This window comes from Nycticebus coucang, chromosome 1, assembly GCF_027406575.1.
Source record: "Nycticebus coucang isolate mNycCou1 chromosome 1, mNycCou1.pri, whole genome shotgun sequence".
NCBI lineage: Eukaryota > Metazoa > Chordata > Mammalia > Primates > Lorisidae > Nycticebus > Nycticebus coucang.
In genome coordinates this window covers 187,867,463-187,895,325 of record NC_069780.1, presented here as the reverse complement: position 1 = coordinate 187,895,325, position 27,863 = coordinate 187,867,463, and the positions used below count along the sequence as shown (strand labels likewise).

Genomic DNA, 27,863 nt, shown 5'->3' with positions numbered 1-27,863 from the left:
ACGCTCCGGAGAAGGTGCTGGGGCTTCGGAGGGCTCGTGCTGCCTGCACCGCCAGCCCCGACGATCCCAACGGCTTTTCTTCCCAAGAGGACGCGAGTCACATCGCTTCCAGGCCTCACGTAGCTGCAGCAAAGGCAAGAGGGGGTCCTTTGCGAATTCGCGGCCCGCATTCGGTTGTGGAACTGTGAAACGCCCAGCTCGCGCTGCTCTCAACCACCGGTTAGCCGCCGAAGCATCGCGGGGCCCGACTGCGCAAGCGCATAGCCTCCTGGCTCCGCCCCCGCCTCAATCCTGGGCGTGTGCGCGTGCGCAGGACAAGGGGCGTGGCCTGGCGCGTCCCGGTTGCCTGGATACCGAGGTGCAATAATAGCAGCGGCTGGCGCTCGCGAGCCAGAGGGCTTGGGGTGTCGCTAGACCGGCGGTTGGCCCCTATTTCCCGAGGAGGCCGAGGAGGCCGAGGAGGAGCGGGTAAGAGCCCCTGTCCGCCCCCGGGGCCCTGCGAAGTCTGCCCCATCCCCGGGGGAGGGCGGGCGGCCCTGGCTGGGGGCACTCCAAGTTGATGGGCCGCCTCTCCTCTCCGCAGCACACCTGGATTCTCCCCAGCCCGGTCCCAGTCGGCAGAGAGCGATGCCGCTTCCCGACACCATGTTCTGCGCGCAGCAGATCCACATTCCCCCGGAACTGCCGGATATCCTGAAGCAGTTCACCAAGGCGGCCATCCGCACCCAGCCTGCCGACGTGCTGCAGTGGTCCGCGGGGTAAGAGCCTCCGGGCAGCGCCCGGCGAGCCCCGCGAGCCTTCCTGCCCCTCTCGGCACCCTCGGGGCATCAGGCACAACGTGCCCCCAACAGTGCCGGCGTCCGCTCCTCGGTGTTGGTCTAGGGACCATTACGGTCTGTTGATCACGGGGCCGGACACTTGTAAAATGCTCACTTACAGAGCAAGTAATGGCCACTCTGTGGATGAAAAGCGGTATTGTGTCGATATAGGCCAAAACAAAGCAATTGAGTAGGTTAAAAACTTTCTGCATTATGTTTAAAAAATCACACTGTTACTGTCACTTTACCTGTGAAGTAAGATTTTTACAAAGAGGAATCTCTTAGCTGTTTGTGGTCCACACAGAATGCTCCCAGAGTTATGTACCTACTGGTTAAGTCTATTAGAACCCCACAGCACGGGCTTGGTGCCTGTAGTACAGTGGTTATGGCTCCAGCCACATACACGGAGGGTGGCGGGTTCCAACCCGGCCCAGGCCAGCTAAACAATTGCCGTGATGGGCCCCTGTAGTCCCAGCTACTTGGGAGGCTGAGGCAAGAGAATCGCTTAAACCCAAGAGTTTGAGGTTGCTGTGAGCTGTGACGCCATGACACAACCGAGGGTGATAGAGACTCTGTCTCAAAAAAAAAAAAACAAACAAAACAGAACCACACCGCGAAGATCATACCGAGGTTATCCACCCATGGCTGCTAAAGGACAAATAACCTCTGCCCAACAGATTCACAACGAATAAACCTGCCCACTTTCTTTCCGAAAACATTCCAGCCCTTTCCAGGACTAGACATTCCTAATATTAAAGTTACAAGTCAACAGGCCTTAGAAACAGTAAAATACATCCTTTTGATTTTACAGAAGGGTTCTTTGCTCCTTTTCAGTAAACAGACATAGAATAAAAGTTCGCTTTTTTGATGACAAGTCAGTATAGTTGTGTACTTTAATGTTTTAGTCACCAACAGGTCACATCTTGCTGACTTTCTCTAAGCATATATAATCAAGATAAGTTAGTTTCCTTTGGCTGCTGTAACATTTCCACGGAACAAGATTTAAAACAGCAGACATATATCCTTACAGTTCCGGAGGCCAGAAATCCAAAATGAGTTTCACAAGGCTTCAGTCAAGATGTTGGCAGGGCTTTGCTCTTTTGGGTGGTTTTGGGGAGACTCCAGTCCATTTACTTGCTTGTTTCAGGCTCTGGAGCTGCATTCCTGTACTCCTTGGTTAACAGCTACTTCCTAAATTTCAAAACCAGTGTCTTCAAATCTCCCTCTGCCTCCCTGTTCTTAGGACACTTGTGATTACATTCAGGAGCCATCCAGATAATCTAAGACAATTTTCCTATCTACAAACCTTAATCAAACTGCAAAGTCCCTATAAAGTACCATTAACAGGTTCCAGGGATTAGGACCTGGAAGTTTTGGGGGCTATTATTTAACCTACCAACAGAGCTACTGGTCAACCCATTGCTTGTTGTCTAAGAACCACTCTTCTCAATTGTTTCTGAAAGATTCTTTCAAGGTTCTACTCAAAAAAAAAAAAAAAGATGGCTTCTAGTTTTAACCATTATTCAAGCCTAATTAAAGGACAGGATTTAGGCTTGGTGCCCATAGGTTAGTGGTTAGGGCACCAGTCACATCCACAGGGGCTGACAGGTTTGAACCCAGCCCAGGCCTGCTAAAACAACAATGACGTCTACAACAACAACAACAAGCCAGGTGTTGTGGTGGGCACCTGTAGTCTTAGCTACTTGGGAGGCTAAGGCAAGAGAATGGCCTAAGCCCAAGAGTTTGAGGTTCCTGTGAGCTGTGATGCCCCGCACTCTACCAAGGGCAACATAGTGAGACTCTGCCTAAAAAAAAAAACAAAACCCCACGATTTAGCAATTTTTCTCTGGAATATTATATTTGGTCACATTCTAGTTATTTTAGGCTTCACTTTATAGGCTTAATTGAGAACTTTCTGAATGTTCTGTGCTGCTAATTTCTCTCAAGAACAATTTTTGAGTTTAGGAGAAAGCAGGGATTATTCATTAGGTAATGTGTGTGTAATTGGCTGAACTATGTCCTGGCTCTCACAGAACATGATCTATAAGAGAGAGATGTTCATAAACAAATTGAGTTAAGGAGGAGCTTGGTAAATGAATAAGTGAAGGGTCATGAAAGTTGAGCAGCTGGGTGTTTGAAAGATCTCATAGGTAGAAAGTGGGGATCAGGGGAGGTAGAGGGTGTTCCAGGAAGAGGAAGCAACATAAGGAAGAAGGTGGCGGGGACAGAAAGAAAAAAAGTAACAAACACAACAGAAAATAACCAGGATGCATGTGAAAGCAGCTCTTCTGTAGAATACTCAAATAGGCATTCCTGTTTCCTCAGGTTAGGGGTTTTTCAAATAAGATTTTCAGGTGGCCAAATATCAGAGATGAGCCAGTCTTTCTCCTACGCGTGTCTACTCCACTGCTCTTCAACAGTCACCTGGACATTATTATGTCATCATGCAGTTGTGCATCATGCAGGACAATGGACTCAAGAATTGGTCAAGTAATAAAGGCTGCTTTGGCTCACATGAGTCTCAGAGAACTGGCAGAGAGGAGCATGAGCTGGTCTCTCTGAAACAGGCTTTCTTAGCCTGCACTAGGGACGATGGAGACGGGTGGAGGGTGGGGCTCCTGGCCTGCACCCTGCCAGTGGGACCACTCACCTCTGCTGCGACTACAAAAAAGTCTCCAAAAATTGCCAAACATGGGGGGCAGGGATTGAGGGGTACGTGAAATTACCTCCTGTCAAGAATCCTTGCTCCAGAGGCTGTTTCCAGCTTGGTTACTCCTTTGACCAGATAGGAGGACTAACTCCCACAAAATAGACAGAAACCCTCCATTAGGACCAATACAGCAAAACTAAGCACGTACCATCACCCCAGCCCCCAGGGTCTTAAGATCCACACTGGTCTGACTCACTGCTGCCTTTGTTATAACTTTTCTTCAAATCCTTAACGAAACTACAAAATGTAGCTGAAGTCTTCTTACAAGCATGAAAATAGTCAAATTTTAGGAGTGAAAAAGGGGACAAACTATGAAATTCCTTTAGTCCAGTAAATATCCACTTATCCATATTTATCTGTTACATGGTAGCCAGAGCATTTCTAATGACTCATGCCTTAGAAATTATTACCTGTGGCCCTGGTGGAGGATTTAGTGTTCATTTCCTGGCTCTGCCATCATTTTTTGTCGTGTCAAATTGTTAGAGAAGCAAATGTTGGGGCTTTAGCAGTGGCCACCTCTGGCAAACGCCCCAAGGAGAGTGAGTTTTGCAGAAGACCCTACCCTGCCTAGCACCAGAGGATCCCCTCTTTTTTTTTTTTTTTTGAGACAGTCTCACTATGTCGCCCTCAGCAGAGTGCAAGGGCATCACAGCTCACAGCAACTTCAAACTCTTGGGCTCAATGGATTCTCTTGCCTCAGCCTCCCAAGTAGCTGGGACTACAGACGCCACAACGCCCGGCTATTTTTTTGTTGCAGTTGCCATTGTTGTTTAGCAGGCCCAGGGCTGAGTTTGAACCCACCAGCCTGGGTGCATGTGGCTGGCACCGTAACCTGTGCTACGGGCACCAAGTCCCCTCTTGGCTTAGTGTGGCAAACTATTTCTATGTCCCCTTTGATCCCCAACATAAGCAGCAATATCAGGAACCCAGAAAGGAACACTTAAGGGGGAAAATGCCAGGCAGGAAGGTGGGAGAGAAGGCAGCACCCAACATTCCCTGTGTCATCTGCACACCTAGGCTGTCAGAGCAGAACAGGGAGAAATGCTTAAACACCTTGGAGAGCAGCAGGACCAGGAAGACGGAAGACAAGCCGGGCTGTGAAGAGTAGGACGACTGTATCATGACGTTACACTTAAATCACTTCCAGGGCCCAGAATCTGCCTTTGGGGACATTTCCCTTGTAGCATTTGCTCCATAAGAATAGCATGTGGTCAGCCGGTGTGAGTGCTGGCTCTTTCTTACTCAGCGCTCCTGGGAACCCTACACTGCTGGCAACCCGCTGACTGAGAAACTGGGCAGTGCAGAGAACTGAAGCCAGTGCTGTTGGTCTGTAGGACTCCTTTCCTAATCACTGCGGGTTTCTTTAGTTGTAAGGGAAACTGCCTTGTATAAAGGGCTCTTTGTGTATTGATGAGCCTTCAGAAATGTCTGTTATTATTAGATATTTTTCAGCTTTGTCGAGAGGAGATCCACTTCCTGTAAAGGACAGACTTGAAATGCCTGTGGCAACCCAGAAAACAGACACAGGCCTGACTCAAGGACTCTTGAAAGTTTTGCACAAGCAGGTATAAGAGGGTCTATGTCATCAGTCCTCTGTCCCTGCACCTTTCATGGCTTGGTAGTAGAGCAGGCCCACCACATAAATACATGACAGAACCACCCAATCCTCCCTGGGAGCCCTTTCCCTGCCAGGAGCTTCAGGGCGTACTCAATGAAGGGATATGTTGCACTCAGTGGATTTTCTCTAGGTTTATTTAAACAACCCCAAATAGCTACTCACGAATTGATTTTAGAAAAGTGAAATATAATTTCTTTTAAAGACAAAATTAAGATGATGTTAGATTCTGATGGACAAAAAATACAAAATTCCAGAATTGGGTGTTTTAATTCCCTTTTTGCAGTGTGCATTTATAAAAATTGTGCACATCCTGAATTTATAAGCTGCCATCTTCATCTGAACACAGAGCTGCCCTTTTGCCCCCCCACAGTGGGAAGTGGCTTCTTGGTTTCCAGTTCTCCTGAGAGCCCAGTACATATTCATTTCAATGCTCTTTTTTTCTTCTAAGAAATAAAATGTTGCTGAAAAGGAGCTGGCGGCCACCTTCCCTACCTGCACGCCCCTCCTCAGTTCTCCCTCCCCAGGCCTGACACAGATCACTGTCATGAATTTAAAGTGCGTCTTCCCCTGCTCGGGTGGGTTACTTGGCATATGTTTAAGTATTGACAAACTATATCGTTTCACAGGTTTTTAAAACTCCTGACATGAATTGTGTCCTACTGTGTTTTCTAAACAGTGTAGCCACAAGCAGTATGTGGAATTAGTAGATCTGGAGCAGAAGTGGAAAAATTTGTGCCTGCCAATAGAAAAGTTCAGAGCACTCTTACAACTGGATTCCTGTGAAAACAAAATCGAGTGGATAAAATTTTTAGCACTTGGATGTAGCATGCTTGGTGGGGTATGTACCTATAAATAATGTATTAGTAATTCTGTGTAATCATGGGCCTGGCTTAAAAGTATCGTAAGTTTCAGTTCATGACTTTAGTAACCATCTTAGAAAAGGCCTGTGGCTCAGTCGGTAAGGCGCCGGCCCCATATACTGAGGGTGGCGGGTTCAAACCCGGCCCCAGCCAAACTGCAACCAGAAAATAGCCGGGCGTTGTGGCGGGCGCCTGTAGTCCCAGCTGCTCGGGAGGCTGAGGCAAGAGAATCGCTTAAGCCCAGGAATTGGAGGTTGCTGTGAGCTGTGTGAGGCCACGGCGATCTACCGAGGGCCATAAAGTGAGACTCTGTCTCTACAAAAAAAAAAAGAAAAGGAGGTGGGGACCTGTGAAGGGAGAGGCCAGGGATGGTGTATTTGGTTATCAGAAATTTGTGCGAATTGAATAAATCAAATCTACTTTAAGAATCTAATTTATAAAAATAGAAAAAAAGAAAAGCAGGCTGCTCCCCAGAGGCCTATTATATTTTCAGTCATATATTTATTTTAATTTACAGAAATTAAATACTTATGAATACCTCATTTTTTAGAAGATGTTAAGAGTAGATGAAAGATATGGATACTATTAAAATGTATTTAGGTTTTAGAAGAGAATACATCAATGACTTTTTAAAACTATGTGTCTGATCATACCTGTCTTCCTCGTTTGTGGAAAAAGACAAAGTTATTTTCTACTTCAGTTAAAATCTATAATTAATAACTTATTGATACAGGAATAAGATGTGGATGATCCTCCAACGTGTGAAGTGATAGTTTGTGAACCTAGGCGGTCAGGTGAAATAGGCCAAGGTTGTGGTGGGGATGATACTGGCAGAACTCTGTTTGGAAGTCTAGAATCTCTCTTTTCAGCTACAGTATTTGAGTTGGGCTGTGAGACATGGAGGTAAGTGAAGGAAGAAGGTAAGTTATAAAGAAAGGGGGTTGAAGAAAGAGACGTGGCTCCTTCAGTGCATAGGCGAAGTGTTTCATCTCACTCACCCGAGTCTGTGGACCCCAAATACCTAACTGGATAGTCCCTAATCCTTGCTTCAGGGCACACGCCCATCTGTGCATCTATACATAAGCCTCTTTAGTTCAATTTTAATTTTTAAGAATTACTCGGTGTGGCTGGACATGGTGGCTCATGCCTGTAATCCTAACACTCTGGGAGGTCGAGGCAGGTTGGTTACCTGAACTCAGGAGTTTAAGATCAGCCTGAGCCAAAATGAGACCCCATCTCTACTAAAGAAAAAGAAAAAATAGCTGGGTATTATCACAGGTGCCTGTAGCCCCAGCTATTCAGCAGGCTGAGGCAGGAGGATCACTTGAGCCCAAGAGTTTGAGGTTGCTGTGAGCTATGACACCATGGCACTCTACCCGGGGTGACAGAATTGAAACTCTGTCTCAAATAAAAAAAACTGCTGAATGTGATAAACACTCAGGAGCTACCCCACGTGGTCACTAACACGGTGACAGTGACTTCACTGCAGTGTTCTCCTCCCACATCTGGTGCCCTGCCTGGAAGCCTGAGCAGTGCCTGTCCTGAAACTTGTGCTTCCTCTTCCCTGGCCTTGTAAAAAAATACTTTCATATATACCCCAAGAAATACATTACTGAATTTGAGTTGGTTTTGATGTGATGAAAAGGTAATTGTTAACAGATCTTTTGGGAGTTCTTTCATTCCAAATCGTAGTGCTATATTTGTTTGTATCATTACAGACCCCTGTAGCTCCCTCACTTCCTCTGTGTGAACACAGAACAGCTTACTGGTTCTCTCGTGGCCCTGCTGGGAAGCACTGTAACCTCAGTGAAATCTGGTGTCAGGCTGGTGGCGGTGTCGTGAGCACTGGTTCTGCTGTGTGACTCCCTAGAGGCAATGTCGGTGTTTCTGTCAGCTCTGGACTAGCTGTGTCAAAGTCTGGACACTGGCAGACCACCTTCCCTCCAGCAGCGAAGACAGGCTCAGTAACACCACAGAAGTGTCTCAGGGGGTATTTTATTGGGAAAAGCAGAGATAAATTTAATTATTGGAGACTTTTTCATGTCACTTCGCTCATCTGGAACTCTATAATCAAGATTTTAGTGATAAAAAATTAGTATCTCATATTTGACTCAATGTTTATTGTTTCTGCTTCTAACCTTAGTTGTGAAATTTTGACTTGAACAATGATAAAGAGTAGAATAATTCATGTATTGGGGTCCATTTTCGTAATTTCTACCTCCCTAATATCATGAAAATTAAGCATTAGATTTAAAACAAAAGTAGATCTAGTTTGGACGATCAAGTCTCTTGTCATGTACAAAGAGTGACACTAGATGGAGACATTTGGTTGAGGATGGAGCTCTGTGGTAGAGACTGAATGCTAGGGAAGGGACTTCACAGGTAGTGTGCCGTGGTTTGTTTTCTTCCTATGATATGTTACCTTGATAGTAAAGGACAAATTTACACCAAGAAGCATATGTGTGGGTCACTGTGGTTTCCTGCCTGTCTCCTAACTGAAGTCAGTGTTGGCAGGAGGTCTCACTGATCCCTTCCTTAGGTGCCAGTGGCCCTTCCCTGGTTGTGGTAGCCATAGCTACTTCTGCTCTGGTCCAGTGTGGCCCTTGGCTTAGGGGTCAGGTTCAAGTGTGAAAGCTGATCCTCTTCTCCCCCAGAGGGATATGATGCTGCCTAGGGTTTATGTTTACTGCAAGAGGTACCTGCTCTGCCCTGGCCTCCCCGAGCCCCACAGCAACTGGGCACATTTTGAAATACCCATCTCAGTGTACCCGTGTGGCTGGGAGGCATGGGCTAGCCAGGCTCCGTGTGCAGGGTGCGTTGGTGTGTTGGGCTTGGGCAGCTTAGAGGTACACCAAGAACACAAAGCTATGAATTCAAGGGCGTGTTTCTTCATGTAGTTTGACATCATGGCATTTATTTTTATTCATTAAACAACCTTCAAAAGGGAGGACATAAAAAAGGGAAGTGAGCGAGTGAGGAGTACCTTGTGATGGGGCCTGCTGAATCTTCCTGGAGGATACTGTGAAACAGGCCTCCAGCGGCTGTCCGCATGAACACAGTGGGTGCTGTTCCTGCTTCTTACGTCAGGGGCTTCTGCATGGCTGTGGCAGGTACATAATGTGTGCTCTTAGATTTCTCTTAGAAATCACTGTTGTCAAATAATCAAGTTTAAGATCCCTAAAAAGCAGGAAACTTCTGCTTAAATTTCTGAGTTATATGTATTATTCATTTATTCTTTCATTCCTTCATTCCACAAATATTTACCAAGTAGTACATTGAGCTGGAGCCTTGTTTAAGTGCTGAAGGCTCTGTTCTAAGTATTTAACAATGAAAAAACATCTGTAGGTGGCAATCCTAGCATAATGGTTAGGGCACCAGCCACATACACAGAGGCTGGTGGGTTCAAAGCCGGCCCAGGCCAGTTAAAACAATGACAACTGCAACAACAATAACAACAACAACAACAAAAAACAGCCAGGTGCTGTGGTGCGTGCCTGTAGTCCCAGCTACTTGGGAAGTTGAGGCAAGAGAATCGCTTAAGCCTGAGTGTTTGAGGTTGCTGTGAGCTGTGACACCACGTCACTCTACCCAGGGTGCAGCTCTAGACTCTGTCTCAAAAAAAAAAAAAAATCTCTAGATTCGTGCTCGCTTCGGCAGCACATATACTAAAATTGGAACGATACAGAGAAGATTAGCATGGCCCCTGCGCAAGGATGACACGCAAATTTGTGAAGCGTTCCATATTTAAAAAAAAAAAAAAAAATCTCTAGATTCTTGGAGCTGATGTTCTGTTACAGCCTGGAAGCTCCAGTTATTAGGTCAGAAGTTGCCCATCTGTGTGGAGGGCATTCTGGGCAGTGGCCGCAGGTGAATGCGGACTCGACTGGTGCCTATTCTCTCTCCCAGTGTCTTGGGGTGCTTGCCTGGTGAAATGATCACATTTTATGTTATGACTTTCATCTTTACATTTCTGCCATGCCATCGATGATCCTAAGCATTAACACTGCAGATCAAAATGTCTTGTTTAGTTTTTTAAGCACAGAGATCTCTTTTCTAAAACATAAAATCATGAACTGAGTCTTTCATCACCACACACACTGGCAGAGGCCATCCATAATGATATAAAACAAACAGCACAACAAGTAATGATGACTTTAGTCAGACTTTTAAAGCATTCAGACTTTATTAATCTCAGGAGCATCTTTCTCTGTTTACAAATGCAAACGTGTGTGTATAATACAGTTTTCCATGTGAACCTATTGCTTGCACTGGGCATAATTTCTAGAGTTCCTACCATGTGCTGGAACATTCAGGGCCCTCTCATGTGTAGTCTCTCTAATCCTCCCAAGAAGGTACCGTGTGCTGAATTGTAATTCAACAGCTGGTGCGTGATGGCAGATACGGGTGACTTGGAAGATGGAGGGGCACTCTCCTGGCACCTCTGTAGTCCTAGGAGTGTGCAGTGCACAGGTTAGGACCACCAGAGTTTATGCCAGCAATTTCCTGTCTGGAGAATAACAACTCCCAGGAATTTTCATTAGTATCATTTCGGGTCCTGAAATGCTTCAAACCCTAAAAGCAGCCTCCTAACAACACTCACCTTGGCGTTCCTGGAACACAGCCCTTAGAGCTGTGCTGCAGCTTCTCACACTGGGTTTCTTTGACTACTGCTATATGCTATATGTCCCAGTATCAGTGGCTGTATCTTGGCTTATTTCCTACTGCTTTCCTTTTTGGTTCCCCAAACAGGGCTCAAAAGCCCATTCTGAGATGTCCAAGCAAGAGCAGCAGAGCCTTTCCCTGTAGCCAGTGAAAACTACACCATCAGTGTGAGCCACTCCTGGCCTCTCCCGGGTTCTCCCCCTGCTTACATCTCTCCCTGTGTGGGAAGGGGGGTGTGCACCCACCAGCCTCCCTACCGTCCCACTGGAGAGTGGCACAGATCAGTGGATACTGGCCACTGTGCTCCTGTATCCCTGCCTGGACAGTGAGGGGGCAGTGGGCAGTATCTGGCTTGACAGGTTGGCTGCCCTCTGGGGCCATCTCCCAGCCACCTGGCTGGAGGCTCCTCCTAATTCATGGCCTCCCACCCTCACTGGCATAAGCCCCAAAGCTCTGTTTTAAATTAGAAAACTGATCAGGATAATACAAAGAGATGAAAAGGCTCATGGGTTTGTACAAATGTCAGGCTGAGTCAGTGTTACTGCTTCACTCTAAGGCTCGTCTCCACCCTCTGGCAGGCAGGCCACGCCTTGGGGTGTAGGACTTCCTTTGTTTGGTTCTGCCTAATGTGGTTCAAGGTAGTGTTCACATTTTTTATTCCCATGCTGGCTAAGAGGCACCCTTAGGGAAGTGTGGGGTGACTGTTACTCAGAAGCTTTAAGTGTCATCATGAGAGCAGATATAATTCTGAAACTGTGAAAAAAATCCCACAGAACTGGCACACTGGAAATGTTCAGAAAAGAATAGTTTTTCACACGTTTTCATTTTAATTTCAGATTACGGATCAGGTGTAAATACTTGGTTAAAAACAAAGTGCAGCTTGCCAGTCACCTCTGCCTGGCACGTTTTCCATAGTGATAATAAATTGGCAGTAGGTTAGCAAGGGGCATTGCCTGCCTCGGAGAGGGTCCTTTGGCTGCTGAGGTTGCAAAGTCCTGCAACCCTTTGGAATTTGAGAAATATGTTTATAAGGAACATAACTCCCAGCACAGGATCAAGCAGGTTGCCTTATGAATACTTCTGGATATAAAAATCACTGCAGATCTTATTGTCAGAAACGTTGACATTGGTAGTGTCATCACGCCTTTGCAGAGGCAGTGATGCTAGAATGTTTTGATGTATTTTTTCCTTAAATACCGCTTCCTCTGAAGCCTTTGAACAGCATGTTACGCAGATCTCATCTGCCTGCTCGGCCCACAACAACTGCTTCCTCCCCAGCGCCGCCTCACAGAGGCTGTACGATTCTGCACGTGGCAATGACTTCCATTTGTGTCAAATATAAAAGTAAATTTTTACATAACAAAATATCTTTTGAAAGTTTCGGTCAAGGAGCATGGATTGTGAAATGCACTTTACTTTTAGCAGACCCCTACAGGAGAGCAGTCTTTTAGAGGAGTCGCCCAGTCATCCTCTGCTGCCCCCCAGAATGAGTACAGTCAGGTTTTCTGATGAGAACATCATTTCGCCTCTCCGAGGTGGACTCAGGGCGGCGGCCCCATATACCAGAGGTGCCGGGTTCAAGCTCGGCCCCGGCCAAAACTGTAAAAAAAACAACAAAACAAACTGCCCTCCAATCTCAGCAAGACACTGTGGCAAGAGCCACCCGTGCTGGCTACTTGGGAAGTAGGTTTCCAGAGTGAAAATGGAGGAAGTGATGCATCAGGCCTGCTGACGGTGACAAGGAGATGAGTTGTGTTCTGGCCCCGCCTCCTGAGTAGGGCTGTGTCTCTGTCCCTTCCCTCTCTGCCCCAGCCACCCCAGGGGCCGCTGGAGGTGGTGGAATGTGGTGGTTGCCAGAAGGAGCTCAGAGACCCACTGGCTGCGGTCCAGTCCTGGTGACTTGGACAGTCCCTGAGCCCTTTTGGCCCTGCTGCCCTCTTCTGTGAGCCGAGGATAACTGCAGTCCTTGCCACGCGTACTTACTGTGAGGAGCAGCCCAGACACCCCTGTAAGGCTCCCAGGACGGTGCCTGGGACATAGCAAATGTTCTGCCTGTGCTGGTGGTCAGCCTGTTCGTAGCACGGGTCATCCTACATGAGGACCACACCTCAGACTTGCCGCCCAGGGCTCAGAGTTCTCTGCACTTCCCTGAGGACATCGGTGTATTTTCCCGCACAGCCCCTGTTCCGTCAAGTGGGCCTGGGTGAGACTGCCCAGCACTCTTCCCTCATCTGCAGCTTTCTTCTGGGGCCTGTGCCCTGTCTCCTCCTGCTGCTATTTCCTCCTCTCATAGGTAGCCCCGGATTCGTTCCTGTGGGCCTCGTCCCAGGAGCGCTGTGTGTGGCTAGCTGGGGAGGCTCCAGACACCAGCTCCAGACGCCAGCTGCTAGCTCCGTGTACTCTTCACAGTGGCAGCTGGGTCTGGGGGAGCCCTGATTTGAAATGTTTGCCAATTAATGTGGTGTAACTACTCCCACCACAGCTGAGTCCAAGCCACTAATGTGAAGTCATCAGTTCACAGAATTCCTGGCTGCGTGGAGTCCAGCCCCAGGCACCTGTCCTTGTCATTCTGGGCCTTTCTTGTCATTTTACACAGCTGACCACTCTTTCTACCTCCAAAGGCTTTTCTTCACTTGCTGCTGACACCCCCCCCCCCCCGCCTGCTCTCCCTCCCCTCCCTACTGTCCCTTCCCTCTCGAGCTTTGTCCACCCCTCCGGCAGTCTCACCATCTCGCTGTGGGCTGGTGCTCCCACGTGGGGTCTCCAGCCCCAGCCTCTTGCCTGAGCTCAGGCCCAAATATCCACCATAGCCTTTCCACATGGGGCCTAACCGACATGTCCATAGAAACGGTCCAAACTGAGCTTCTTGTCCTCCACCTTTAACTTGCCACCCTGTCTTTCTTCTCCAGGTGAGCAGTAAATCCATCCTTTCCCAGCACTTTGCACTGTCCTGTCTCTCTGCCCCGCATCCCAACAGGAGCGAGTCCTAACTTCATCTTCAGGGCAGGCCTAGAGTACAGCCCCTCGCGGCCCTCCACCTGCTGCCACCGGCCTCTGGCTTATTCCAGCAGCCTCCCTGCTCGCCACTGGTGCCTCCTCTTCACACATGAGCTGGGGGGTCCTTCCTAGGAACTCTATACCGTTTCTTAGTTTAAAGTCATTTAACACCCTCTCACAAGACACAGGAAAGTTCTCCCTTGGTCTATAAGGGACCCACAACCTTCCCTCACCACCTAATGGAGAAATGTCACCTTCCCCCAGCACTTCCTACCCCGCTGCTCCAGGCATGCTCTCTTCCAGAGCATTCTCAAATCCAGGTATTTCCTGGCTCTCCCGCCTAGACTCCCATCTCCATGAGAGCAGGCATGAGCATCTGTACCTGCTACGTCCCTGTCTGGGGGGGAGGTGGTGAACTTGGGGAACTGAGGAGTAAGCCTGGCCCAGGGTGTGTGTTGGTGACAGGCACTGCCCTGAGAGTTCCCCTTCCTCCGTCAGTAAGCAGCATGACAGCCAGGCAGAGAGTCCCTCTGGCAAGGATGGTGGAGAAAGGTTCAAATTGAGATGTAGGCCCCTTTGGCCACTTGTGGGATTAGAGCACTGTCCCCAGTGTGCCCCGACCAGCATGCCAATAGCTACAGGTCATGGTGTCCTACTGGGGAAGGAGAAAAAGAGACCTGGGCTATGTGTTGTTTTTCAAAAGATAATATTCTATCAGAGGATTTTTACTCCTTTTAAAAAAAACCTCACCTTTTCTCACCAAGAATTAATTGAGGGGGTTGGAGGTAAGAGGCTGTAGGTGGCACACCTGGGCCCATGAGGCTCCTGCCATCTGGAGCGTCTGGTCTCATGAAGAAGACCTTAGTAGCTACACTGCTGTGGGTCTTGAAGGGGAGGGCGGAAAGTGGAGGATGGGGCTGCTGCCCGTTGGGGTGAAGCACGCAGCAGGAAGGAGCAAGGCCTGGTAGTCCTGGGACTGAGACAATGCTGGAGCCTGGACACTGTGGGGCACCTCCTTGTACCTAGGCATGCGGGCTGCCCTGCCAGCCCTAACCCCGGGGCGGCTCTCCGGCTGGCAGCAGAGTCTGCTCGGTCCCTGTGCATCTCCAGCCCGACCGGGCTGTGTCTGCTCTGGCTCAGGAAGTTCGTCTTTAACACACTGACTGCCACGGAAGGAAAAAATATTTTCTTGGGGCTACTGTGTTTTATTGCAAAAATGGAACAAAAACTTCAAAAACAAAGTGATCCTTTATAATTCAATGAAAAATTTATTATTTTGTATTGTTTTGCCCAGGTGGCCGCTCATGTGTGCTATAGCACGGCAGGGTGAGCTGCCTGCATACCAGGCGGCTTGCTCCTAAGGTCAAGAGACGTGTGAATTACACGTCCTTTATGAGGTCCCAGGCTCAAAACTAGCATGAGGTTAAATACATTTCACATGGCAGTTAATGTGTTAAAGACACTGATGTTTCTTCTTGTCCATAACAATCATTCTGATTTTGATATAAAATAAAATCTGTGAATTATTTTTTTCTGGCTCATGACATCCTGTTTAAACTTTCTCTTTTTATTTTTCATTATGACAATTGACTAGTCCTTTTTTTTTTCCCTCTTTTAAAAAACAGTCTTGGGCCAGGCGCGGTGGTTCACACCTATAACCCTAGCACTCTGGGAGGCCAAGGTGGGTGGATTGCTTGAGCTCATCTGTTTGAGACCAGCCTGAGCAAAAGCAAGACCCGGTCTCTACTAAAAATAGAAAAACTGAGTCAAGAGGATCACTTGAGCCCAAGAGTTGGAGGTTGCTGTGAGGTATGAGGCCACAGCATGCTAACCAGGGCAACAGCTTGAGACTTTCTCAAAAAAAAAAAAAAATAGAAGACAGAGTCTTGCTCTGTTACCCAGGCTGGAGTGCAGTGGTGTCGTCATAGTTCACTGCAGCCTCCAACTCCTGGCCTCAGCCAATCCTCCAGCCTCAGCTTCCCACCTGAGTGGCTGGAATAATAAGCACATGCCACCAGGCTTGGTTAAGTTTTTGGCTTTTGTAGAGACAAGGTCTGGTTATGTTGCCCAGGCTGGGCTTAAATTAACCTTGGCCTCAAGTGATCCTCCTGCCTTGGCCTCCCAAATGCTGGGACTACAGGCATGAGCCATCATGCCTGGCCTCACCTAATTCTTAATTTAGATGGAGAACTTTTAGAGAATTTCTGTCAAATATGCTTGGGTGTTTATTCTTCTGGTGTTAACTTTAAATTTTAGTGATTCTAAGAGTAACCTTTTTCCTTCCTGGCCTGTGTGCTTCCAGTCCCTGACCACTGCGATGAAGCACCTGTGTGAGATCCTCACTGCTGACCCGGAGGGCGGGCCTGCTCGCATCCCATTTGAGACTTTTGCCTACGTCTACCACTACTTGGCCAGCTTGGACCCAGACTTCTCTTCTGAGGAGGTGGATACCTACCTTACCACTTTAAAGGGAATCATGTAAGTATGTGCACTCTGGGGTCCTTCCTCTCACTTCTCCTTTATAGGGAAAAATCTAGTCTTTCCTGTGCCCTCGCACTACAACCACAATCAACACAGAAGACTTCTGTGACCAAATGTGGGTTGTTTTTCCTCCACCAACAAGCAAGCGATGTCTTCTGCAGTGGACACCAGCTGGGTGTCCTCTAGTTCAGTTGCAACACTAACCACCCGGGGATGGCAGAAGATCCACAGGGTAAGGTCAGTCTCCAAGACTGCCTCCCTTTCCAATGCTACTCTTGAAGCCCAGGTTGCTTTACGGGTCCTTTTGACTATGAATGGAGGTCCCAGCAACGCCCTCTTTGGGTTTGATTAGTATGCAAAAGTAGTTCACAGAACTCAGGGAAACTGCTCACCAGTTTATTACAAAGGATATTTTAAAGGATACAAATAAATAGCTAGATAGATGATGAGGAACTTGGGGTGAGGCCTGGAAGGGTTCTGAGCATGGGAACTTCTGTCCCCATGGCATTGGGGGGCACCAGCCTCCCTGCACGTGGATGGGTTCTTGTTCACATTCGTGGGGACCTCCAGGTGTCCAGCTGTCCAGTAGCTCCCTAGGCTGTATCTTCTGGGGCCTTTCATGGAGATATCTTTGGTTGGACATGATTAATTAAGCTATTGACCACTGATGATGATGTTAACCTTCAGTGCCTCTCCCATCCCTGAAGGTTGGGATGGGCTAGAAGTTCTAACCTTATAATCCTGGCTTGGTCTTCCTGGTGATCAACCCCATTCTGAAGCTACCGAGGGGCTGCCAGCCCTTAGTCAAGTCATTGGTTAGATAAAATATATCATTTTGGAAATTCTAAGAATCTTAGGAGTTGTATGCCAGGAGTTGTATGCCAAATATATATTTGGTATTGAAGACCAAATATATATTTCACAATATCATATCTCTTCTGAGATGACTTTGTTCCAGTTAATTCTGCCTTTGCTAGGACGGGAAGAGGCAGGTATTGTATTGCATCCTGAGATGTGTTTAAGTGGGGCTGCAGGCCAAAGCCAGCAGCAAAGAAAGCACCCCCGCCCCCCCCGCCCCCGAGGAAGACATGCTTTTCTGACCTGTGCTTCAGACAGAGCAGGCCTGGGTTCAGTGTCTTTAGATTTCCCAGGGAGAGAATGTGTCCTGTCATTAAGAAAAGTTTATCCTGAGTTTATCCTGATTCTTGTTTATGGTACGTCAGATGGTTTTAAACTATAGCATGTTAAAAAGTAAGATAGAATTTATTTCTCCATAATGAAATGGAGAGACTGATTGCTGCTGGTGGGCAGCCTGACGTTAGTGCCAGGGATGCCGCAGCATTTGCAGAGACCCAATGATACCATTGACATCACCAGCACAGTGCGCGGCCTGACGCACTTGTTAGGTGGCACCTTTTATGGTGTACTTGTATATTGCATTTGTACCGGGCTGCTCAAGATTTAGGGCAGCTCTGCTCTGGAGCACGACTTGGTACTGATATTTGATCACCCAGAATAGTGTTTAAAAAAATTACAAATCAGCTTAGCGCCATAGCACAGTGGTTAGGGTGCCAGCCATATGCACCAAGGCTGGTGGGTTCAAGCCAAGCCCAGGCCAGCTAAACAACAATGACAACTGCAACAAGAAAACAGCCGAGCATTGTGGCAGGCGCCTGTAGTCCCAGCTACTTGGGAGGCTGAGGCAAGAGAATGGCTTGGGCCCAAGAATGTAAGGTTGCTGTGAGCTGTGACTCCACCGCACTCTAACGAAGGTTACATAATGAGACTGTCTCAAAAAAAAAAAAAAAATTACAAATCCTCCCTTTACAGACTAGACTCAGAGTAGGAAGGGACAGGGCTCTTCTGTCCTGCCCAAGTGCTTTCTTTGTTATTCCTTAAGTAGTTACCAAATATGTGCCCTGTACTACTGCTGGGGGTGAAGGAAAAGCAGCCCCGGCAGGAGGGTGTACAGAGGGGTGGTGGAGGCAGGAAAGAGCCCAGTGCCTCCTGGCTGTAGCCTGAAACAAGATTGGACGCTGAGGTTCTCCCAGCACTCACCCCCACTCCAGGGCCAATGGCCCCAGTGCAGGTGGATGTCAGTCCCTGGGCCCCACACCTTTCACCATGAATTGTTTGCCCATAGTATAGTCTACTGGGGACCTACTCTGCTGGGCACTGGTCCAGGTACCTGGAATGTAGTCAGTGGGGTAGGTCATGCCCCTGACCCAGGGAATTTTAAGGTGTGGCATGGACAGAGACCACACAGTTTCCACGGCAGCAGGTTGTGTTGAGTGCTATGAGGACAGAAGAGCCAGGCTCAAGGACAGACAGGGATGGGGCTGGTGGGTGGGGCCTCCTCCCTCTGTGACTCCATTGTCCTGTCTTCTTGCCTGGCTCTGTTGTCCACCCATGGTCTAACCTTCCCCTTCTCATCAAAGGCAGCTCCCAAGCCATCCTTTTGCTTTGTGTTGCTGTTGACATTGTCCTGGCTGACGTCAGCCATCATTCAGGTGGTCCAGCTCTCCCCTTGCCTTCCCAGCTTCTCCCTCCACTCCATACTTCTGTGTCCTGTGGTCGGTTCCCTTGCACATGCCGAGCCCTCCACCTAACCCACACCTCCTGGCCTGCTCCTGCTCAGCCCTCCCTGGGGAGTAGCCTCTCAGACCTTCCTCCCTCCCTTGTGTGCACTGCCCAGTTGAGGCACCTGACCTGGGGCTCTCACAGACATGGACCCTGCTTAGCTGGGGCCACTCCCTCTCCTTCCCTAAGACTGCAAGGTGTTAAAGAAAAATTATGACACATAGTATTGATACTTTCACTTACATGTACAGTTGTACGTTTTTGCACATTTTGTGCAAGGAAATAGAATGCCTTATTTAGGCTTGACGCCTGTAGCTCAAGTGGCTAAGGTGCCAGCCACATACCCTAGAGCTGGCAGAGCTGGTTGAATCCAACCCAGGCCTGCCAAACAACAATGACAACTACAACCAAAAAATAGCCAGGTGTTATGGCAGGTGCCTATAGTCCCTGCTACTTGGGAGGGTGAGGCAAGAGAATTGCTTAAGCCCAGGAGTTGGAGGTTGCTGTGAGCTGTGATGCCACAGCACTCTAACCAGGGCAACAGCTTGAGGCTCTGTCTCAAAAAAAAAAAAAAGGGAATGCCTTATTTAATTGCTGAAGAGAGACCATAAGTAAGTTTTTAAGGTGGATATTTTAAATTATATTGCATTTTATAACAATTTTACTAAGTGTGTTATGAGAAATTCCTAATAAGTGTCTTTGTTTCCAATTCAGAGAGACTAGAAAGAATGGCATGATAGGACTTTCAGATTTCTTCTTTGGCAAGCGGTCAATTTAGAAAACCTCTAAGACTCTGAAGATGTTGGCCATTAATACTGAGAAGAACACATTTTAATGTCAAAATAGTGCCTGTTAAAACCTTGGCACCAAATACAACTTGTTATTAACCACATACATGTGTAGCGTGAGTTTTTCTCTTCATAGAAATTTAGGATGACAGATGCTTCGTGGGCCCCATTTAATTACTGCTCTGCACCATGTCTTGTAAGGACGTTAAGTGTGAAAAATTCGTAGCAGTAAAATAATCTCTTTCAGTAAAGTAATCTGTTTGGAGACTGCAAAGTAGAAGGGAAGATGGGCAGTTTGGAAAGTGGCTTTCCTTTTTCTTGATTCAAAACCAGTGACTAGCAGGGCTGCAGATGGACTCGCCTTTTGCTCCCTGCAAACCGCCCTGAAGTCAGCTGAGGCTGGATCAGCTCTGGGAAAGGTGGGTCCTGGGGGACTGTACTGTCTAGCAGAAATCCAGGGCCACACGGCTTCCTGGACAGCAGTGTGGATTAGCACTTGGTCCCTTTGCATGGTAATAGTGTCCAAGGTCCTTTTGGGGGGTTCACCCTTTATAAAAATCTTCAAAATGACAGCACCAGTGAATACATTTCAGATTACTTTTCTGCGAACTTGGAAGTAGTTAGGCTTATTAGTTTTCTGCAGATTGGCCGCCATGCTAATAAATGTTACTAGTGTCCAAAGAATTGTGAAAACCCAAAATTATGGGAAATACAGGGTGGCCATAAAGTTCATGTGCAATTTAAACTTGCACACAAATTTTATGGCCATCCTGTATTTTGCTGTTATGTAAAAGGGTGTTTAGTTTTTTTGCACAGAGGTGTATAAAGTATATTTTTCATCCAAACATTGAAGTATCTTATTTGACCATTTGTCTGGACTTTCTGTCACCTTCCCAGAGAATAGACAATATATCTAGATTATTCATAAAATTATAAGTCACTTTTTGGAGTTGAAATTTTAGAAGACTTACGATTTTTAAATTGCTTCAATTGTCTCAAAACTTTAACTTCCCTGAAGAATTTAAATATTTTTCCTTTAATTCTAATGCCTGAATGTAAGGGGATGAAAAGGAAAGAAAGCTTAGGTTTTACCTAAGTGAATAGATGGGCCCCAGGAAACCACTGCCTCAGACAGGAATGTGCAATGATCATGAACCAGGGCAGTGTGGGAAAGCACTGCCCACCTGCCAGACACCTGGCCACAGGGGCAGAAAGGCATCTAAGCTTCTTTAAGTCCCAAATCAGCTGCCTCAGTAGAGTACACATCGAGCAGGGAATGCAGGGAGTTGCATTTTCTGAAGCAGCTCTGGACTCACAGCAGTCAGGGTCTTCTCAGGAAGATGTAATGTAGATTAACGAGGCAAAGGTGCTTCACTTCTGAAAGAGGTAAAGGAGGTACAAGGTGACAGCTGCCACCTCAGAGGGCAAGAAGGAGCCCTCCCTGGGGCTGTGGGGAGCAGGGGTACACAGGAGGCTGAACCATAACAAATGCTTGCAGGCAGAGGGGGCAGAGCTTAGGTAACTGAGTGTAACTTGTAAAAATTTTATAATTCTTGGGTGGCGCCAGTCCCATATGCCGGAGGTGGCAAGTTCAAACCTAGCCCCGGCCAAAAACCACAAAAAAAAGAAAAATTTTATAATTCTTTTTTTTTTTAATTTTATAATTCTTAAATTATAAAGTAAAATAGCATTTTAAAAGTAATTTCTAAAAATTGAAAATAAGTGAAACCAGCAAACTTAGCTGTAGCTGTGTATGCGGGGGCAGTGTGCCAGCAGAGGGGAATAGTAGCTTGAGTAGTCCTCAGAGAAGACGCCAGGACAGAAGACCTTACACAGAAGTTAACAATCCCCGGACCCATCCTCCTGCGTGGCCCCCTGCCCTCCACTAGGTTCCCGGGATGCTGTCCCAAATCACCACAAACTTCGTGGCTGAAAATAGGAGAAATTCATTCTCTCAAAGTTCTAGAGGCCAAACGTTGGAAACCAAGGTGTCAGCAGGGCTGTATTTCCTCTGGAGGCCCCAGGAGGGTTCTGTCCTCTTAGCCCGCTTCCGGACGCTCCACGTTCTCTGGCTCGTGGCAGCATCCCCGTCGCCGCTGTCGCGGCCTCCCTCTCCGGTGGCTTCTCCTCTGTGTCTCCTCTCTGCCTCTCGGCCCCTCACCTTTGTTTGGATTTATGTTACAGCCAGATGACGCAGGATGGTGTCAGCCTTACATCCTGACTGTAATTAACATCTGCAAAGACCATTTCTCAACATACTTTTTCTGGGTTCCAGGGATTAGGATGTGGGTGATCTTTTGGGAGACACCTTTTTTTTTTTTTTTGCAGTTTTGGCCGGGGCTGGGCTTGAACCAGCCGCCACCCCCCCACCCCACCCCCCATACATGGGGCCAGTGCCCTACTACTTGAGCCACAGGCACCGCCCGGGAGACCCCTTTCAACTCGCTACCCTCCTCCATAACTTGGGGCAACTGCAAACTCCTCTGCCTCGATACAGTCCTTCAGGTCCTGCACGGGGTGCACCCAACTCTTCCAGGACCCCAGGACCCTGGGACCCCAGGACCACTCTCCAGTGAGCAGGAAGATGCCTCCCTGTTTTGGCTACTGCCCCTGGTTCCCTCCATTTCTCCATTTCCCTTTAGAAATAGACTCTCCAGAGCTGACCGACTGTGAGTGTCTAAAGCCTCTGCTTCAGGGATGCTTCACATCCCAGGGAATGTGCCTGGGATTTGTTTTAACTAGGGATAGTCAGACAGCAGACTTGACAGTGTGGCTCATGTTTACAGAGCCCTGGAAACAGGTGGTCCTACGTGCCACACAGGGCCAAGTGGGAAAGGAGTGGGGAGGGGTAGGAGTGACGAGGAGTGTGCCCGAACTGTGAGCTTTTCCTAGGAAGGGATGGGTGAGGTGCAGCAGGGACCCTGAGGATGTTTAGGAGCAAGAGCTTTCCAGCCTTGCAACATAGGGAGACCCTGTCTCAAAATAAAACAAAACAGCAACAAAGAGTTTGCATAATGTCTGTGGGCTCTGGACTATAGGGGGGTCTGGTGAGGTACCTGGCCCGGAGCACTGTGGGCAGGGGGAGTACTGGCTTGGTGTGGGGACACTGGCTTGGTGTTTGATAAACAGCCATGATGAGGGCCCTGGCTGGTTGGTGTGTATGGCAGAAGTGTCCTGGAGGAGTCATTCTCTGTGTCCAGGGATGAGTGAGCACTGGGTGGGGCAGTCTGTCCAGAATCAAGGCCCCAAATGCCAGAGGATCAAGAATACAGACACTACTTTGTACCCTCAAGAATGAATGAATGTCCAACAATAAGAAAAAGAATACAGGCATGGCGCCTGTGGCTCAGTCGGTAAGGCGCCGGCTCCATATACCGAGGGTGGCGGGTTTAAACCCGGCCCCGGCCAAACTGCAACCAAAAAATAGCCGGGCGTTGTGGCGGGTGCCTGTAGTCCCAGCTACTCAGGAGGCTGAGGCAAGAGAATCGCTTAAGCCCAAGAGTTGGAGGTTGTTGTGAGCTGTGTGAGGCCACAGCACTCCACCGAGGGCCATAAAGTGAGACTCTGTCTCCACAAAAAAAAAAAAGAAAAAAGAAAAAGAATACAGAAAGTAAGAAAATATAACCAATGAAGGGCAGTGTCCCCTCCCTGTGATAGCCCCCAGGAGCTAGAAGTTCCCACTTGTCCTGCACCCCGATTCACAGAGGCCCCTGCTGCCTCACCCAGGGATCTTGGGAGCCTCAGAACTTCTCATCAAGAGGCCCGAGGACTGAGAGTGGCCCCTCCAAAACTTAGAGGGGCAGGTCATGTACAACTTTGGGGCCTGCTTTCTAAGTGTCTGTTCATTTAGCAAAAATTGGAATAAGACTCACTTCATTGTCACTATCTTGTAGATGGATTACAGGGAAGGACACATAAAGTCCTCACCTCCTCTAGGCCACCTGCATTTCCTAAAAGAACCCCATTGAACTGATGACCAGCTGAACTAGTTCAGGTCAACACAGCATCACTGGGCCCAAGGAGACAAATTTGGATAAGAGCTTTATATGACTGAGGATAGAGAGAGAGATTAAAGATAGCAGCCAAGTAACAGCTTCCCTGCAACTGGGAACAGCGAGTCTGGGGAGACAAGATTCCAGGCATCTCTGACGGGTGGGATCTGCCTATAATCATCCCTTTGAGGATACAGGGAGCCAGCAAGGGACTTCTGGACCCCAAGAGGAGGACAAAAACAGTGGAAAACTGGCAAGTGGTTGCGTGTGTTCGATCGACCTAATCACGCTGGCAACCGTAAGTACAAGCAGCAGTGAGACTGCAAACCGGAAAGGCCTTACCTGTGAACTGTTTCGGTGTTCTTGGACTTGGCCCTCAGTTGAACTGCCTTGGGGAGAGCTTGAGTAGGAGTGTGGAGAACTTTGGGCATTATCTGGGGCCCCAGACTGAGCCACTGAGCTGGGCGCAAGAAGCCATTGTGAAAGAACTGCCACGGCAAGCTCCGCCCTCAGGGTCTCAGGGCAAGGATTGGGCGGGTCAAAGTAACCTACTGAGAGCAGCCTAAAGGCGGGGACTGAGTTGCCTTACAGCCTTAATCCTTAGGGGCAGAATGGGACGGTTTTGACACACTGGAGCCTTGTGCTTTTGCCCTGGGTGGAGTGCCGTGACGTCACAGCTCATAGCAACCTCAAACTCCTGGGCTTGGCACCGCCCACACCTCCATAAGAGCTGTGCAGTGACCCCCGACCGGTGACCTGCACCCACCGGGGCTCCACATTTCCTGACCAGGAACTGCGGGAGCCATGCAACCCTGCGTTCTCCCTCCTATGTCCTCCCAGCTTCCACACTAGCCTGTTCATCTGGACAGGGACTCTGGTAGCTGCATGCCCTTTGGAGCCCTCCCTGCCTCTGCGCAGAGCTCTTCTTCTGGCCAGAGACTGCTGGAGCCTTGGGCTCTCTGTGCCAAAGTCACTGGGCGCCTGGCACTTCCAGAACCGTGCGCACCACCCCCAGCCCTGTTGCTGGATATGGGTGTGTCACAAACCGGAGCTGCTTCCACAACCAGAACTCCCTAGCTAGAGCAGCCCCAGAGGAACTACACAGGGTCACTCCCTACAAGGATCCAGCAACAATAGAGTGATCCCGCTGGGGTCTAATCTTGGAGAGACACCTCCCCAACTCTGAGGACAGCCAGAGACAATGGTGAAAAACAATCATGAGGCGAAATCAATAGAAAAACTCTGGCAATATGAATAATCAGAGTAGATCAACTCCCCCAAGGATCAATGGGGCAGAAACAGCATAAGACCACATGCACAAACAAATAGCTGAGATGTCAGAAATTGAATTCAGGATCTGGATAGCAAATAAGATCGAATTAGAATTCCAAAAGTTATCTCAAGAATTCAATGGATTCAAAGACCAAATGACCAAAGATTTCGACACATTGAGACAAGAAGTTGCATCCCTCAAAGATCTGAGAAACACAGTAGAATCTCTCCGTAACAGAATGGAGCAAGCAGAAGAAAGGATTTCTGACATAGAAGACAAAGCTTTCGAACGCTCCTAAACCCTCAGAGAAGAAGAGAAATGGAGAGCAAAAACAGACCACTCTCTCAGAGAGCTCTCGGATAATTTGAAGAAAACCAATATTTATCTTATAGGGATCCCCGAAAGTGATGAAGTGGCTTCACAAGGCACAGAGTCTCTTCTCCATGAAGATTATGAGATTATGAAGGAGATTATGAAGGAGAACTTTCCAGACATGCCAAGAGATTCTGAAATTCAGACAGCAGACAGTTTCAGAACTCCAGCATGACTCAACCCCAATAAGACATCCCCCAGACACATCATAATCAATTTCACTACATTTAATATGAAGGAGAAAATTCTGAAAGCTGCCAGATGAAAGAAAACCATTACCTACAAGGGGAAGAATATCAGAATAACTGCAGATCTCTCTGCTGAAACCTTTCAAACTAGAAGAGAATGGTCATTGACTTTTAATCTCCTAAAACAAAATAACTTTCAACCCAGGATCCTGTACCCAGCTAAACTGAGCTTCATTTATGACGGAGTAATTAAATACTTCAACGACATTCACATGTTGAAGAAATTTGCCACAACTAAACCAGCTGTCCAGGACATTCTTAGACCTATCCTCCATAAAGACCAGCGTAATTCTCCACCACAAAAGTAAACCCACCCCCAAAATTTTTGATCAAATTCCAACTTCCACAGTCGCAAAAGGATTAAAAATGTCCACCGGTCTCTCGAAAGGCTTATCAATACTCTCAATTAATGTGAATGGTTTAAATTGTCTTCTAAAGAGGCATACGTTGGTGGACTGGATACAAAAACTCAAGCCAGATATCTGCTGCATCCAAGAATCGCATCTTACATTAAAAGACAGATATAGACTTAAGGTGAAGGGATGGTCATCTATATTCCAGGCAAATGGAAAGCAGAAAAAAGCAGGCGTTGCAATCCTGTTCGCAGATGCAATAGGCTTTAAACTAACCAAAATAATTAAGGATAAGGATGGACACTTCATATTTGTTAAAGGTAATACTCAATATGATGAGATCTCAATTATTAATATTTATGCACCCAACCACAATGCACCTCAATTTATAAGAGAAACTCTAACAGACATGAGCAACACGATTTCCTCCACTTCCATAGTAGTTGGAGATTTTAACACCCCTTTAGCAGTCCTGGATAGATCCTCCAAAAAGAAGCTAAGCAAAGACATTTTAGATTTAAACTCAACCATTCAACATCTGGACTTAACAGACATCTACAGAACATTTCATCCCAAAAAAACTGAATACACATTCTTCTCATCAGCCCACGGAACATACTCCAAAATCGACCACATCCTAGGCCACAAATCTAACCTCAGCAAATTTAAAAAAATAGAAATTATTCCTTGCATCTTCTCAGACCATCATGGAATAAAAGTTGAACTCAATAACAACAGGAACCTGCATACCCATACAAAAACATGGAAGCTAAACAACCTTATGCTGAAGGATACATGGGTTATAGATGAGATTAAGAAGGAAATCACTTATTTTTGGAACAAAACAACAATCAAGACACGAATTACCAGAACCTCTGGTATACCACAAAGGCAGTCCTAAGAGGAAAATTTATAGCACTGCAAGCCTTCCTCAAGAAAACGGAAAGAGAGGAAGTCAATAACTTAATGGAACATCTCAAGCAACTAGAGAAAGATGAACACTTCAACCCCAAACGCAGCAGAAGAAAAGAAATAACCAAAATCAGAGCAGAATTAAATGAAATTGAAAACAAAAGAACTATACAACAGATCAATAAATCCAAAAGCTGGTTTTTTTGAAAAGATCAATAAAATAGATAAACCTTTGGCCAACCTAACCAGGAAAAAAAGAGTAAAATCTCTAATTTCATCAATCAGAAATGGTAATGATGAAATAACAACAGACCCCTCAGAAAATCAAAAAATCCTTAATGAATACTACAAGAAACTCTACTCTCACAAATATGAAAATCTGAAAGAAATCAACCAATACCTGGAAGCACGCCACCTACTAAGACTTAGCCAGAACGAAGTGGAAATGTTGAACAGGCCTATATCAAGTTCTGAAATAGCATCAACTATACAAAATCTCCCTGAAAAGAAAAGCCCAGGACCAGATGGCTTTACGTCAGAATTCTACCAAACATTTAAAGAACTAGTACCTATACTACTAAACGTCTTCCACAATATAGAAAAAGAAGGAATATTACCCAGCACATTCTACGAAGCAAACATCACTTTGATCCCCAAACCAGGGAAAGACCCAACAAGAAAGGAAAATTATAGACCAATATCACTAATGAATATAGATGCTAAAGTACTCAATAAGATCCTAACAAACAGAATCCAACAACACATCAAAAAAATTATACACCATGACCAAGTTGGATTTATCCCAGGGTCTCAAGGCTGCTTCAATATACGTAAATCTATAAATGTAATTCAACACATAAACAAACTTAAAAGTAAAGACCATATGATTCTTTCAATTGATGCAGAAAAAGCTTTTGATAATATCCAGCATCCCTTCATGATCAGAGCACTTAAGAAAATTGGTATAGGGCAGCGCCTGTGGCTCAGTCGGTAAGGCGCCGGCCCCATATACCAAGGGTGGCGGGTTCAAACCCGGCCCCGGCCAAACTGCAACCAAAAAATAGCCGGGCGTTGTGGCGGGCGTCTGTAGTCCCAGCTGCTCGGGAGGCTGAGGCAAGAGAATCGCTTAAGCCCAGGAGTTGGAGGTTGCTGTGAGCTGTGTGAGGCCACGGCACTCTACCGAGGGCCATAAAGTGAGA

The 27,863-nt window shown here is 47.2% G+C and overlaps 1 protein-coding gene and 1 non-coding gene across 2 annotated transcripts; both read left to right on the top strand.

Moving 5' to 3' along the window:
• The first annotated feature begins 428 nt into the window (after positions 1 to 428).
• ROPN1L (rhophilin associated tail protein 1 like) lies at positions 429 to 19,608 on the top strand. Its single transcript, XM_053592985.1, has 6 exons — positions 429 to 468; positions 584 to 758; positions 4,970 to 5,093; positions 5,823 to 5,984; positions 15,968 to 16,143; positions 19,441 to 19,608. The coding sequence occupies exons 2-6, from the start codon at positions 628 to 630 to the stop codon at positions 19,502 to 19,504; spliced, it is 657 nt and encodes a 218-aa protein (XP_053448960.1). The 5' UTR covers positions 429 to 468; positions 584 to 627; the 3' UTR covers positions 19,505 to 19,608.
• Positions 9,648 to 9,754, top strand: LOC128592044 (U6 spliceosomal RNA). Its single transcript, XR_008381751.1, has one exon. It is a non-coding gene; the product is annotated as a U6 spliceosomal RNA (small nuclear RNA).
• Positions 19,609 to 27,863: the final 8,255 nt, after the last annotated feature.

Coding starts and splice junctions, on each gene's coding strand:
- ROPN1L (XM_053592985.1), top strand. CDS start 628: ATGCCGCTTCCCGACACCATGTTCTGCGCGCAGCAGATCCACATTCCC. Junction 759..4,969: donor GTGCTGCAGTGGTCCGCGGG/GTAAGAGCCTCC, acceptor TGTTATTATTAG/ATATTTTTCAGCTTTGTCGA. Junction 16,144..19,440: donor ACCACTTTAAAGGGAATCAT/GTAAGTATGTGC, acceptor TTTCCAATTCAG/AGAGACTAGAAAGAATGGCA.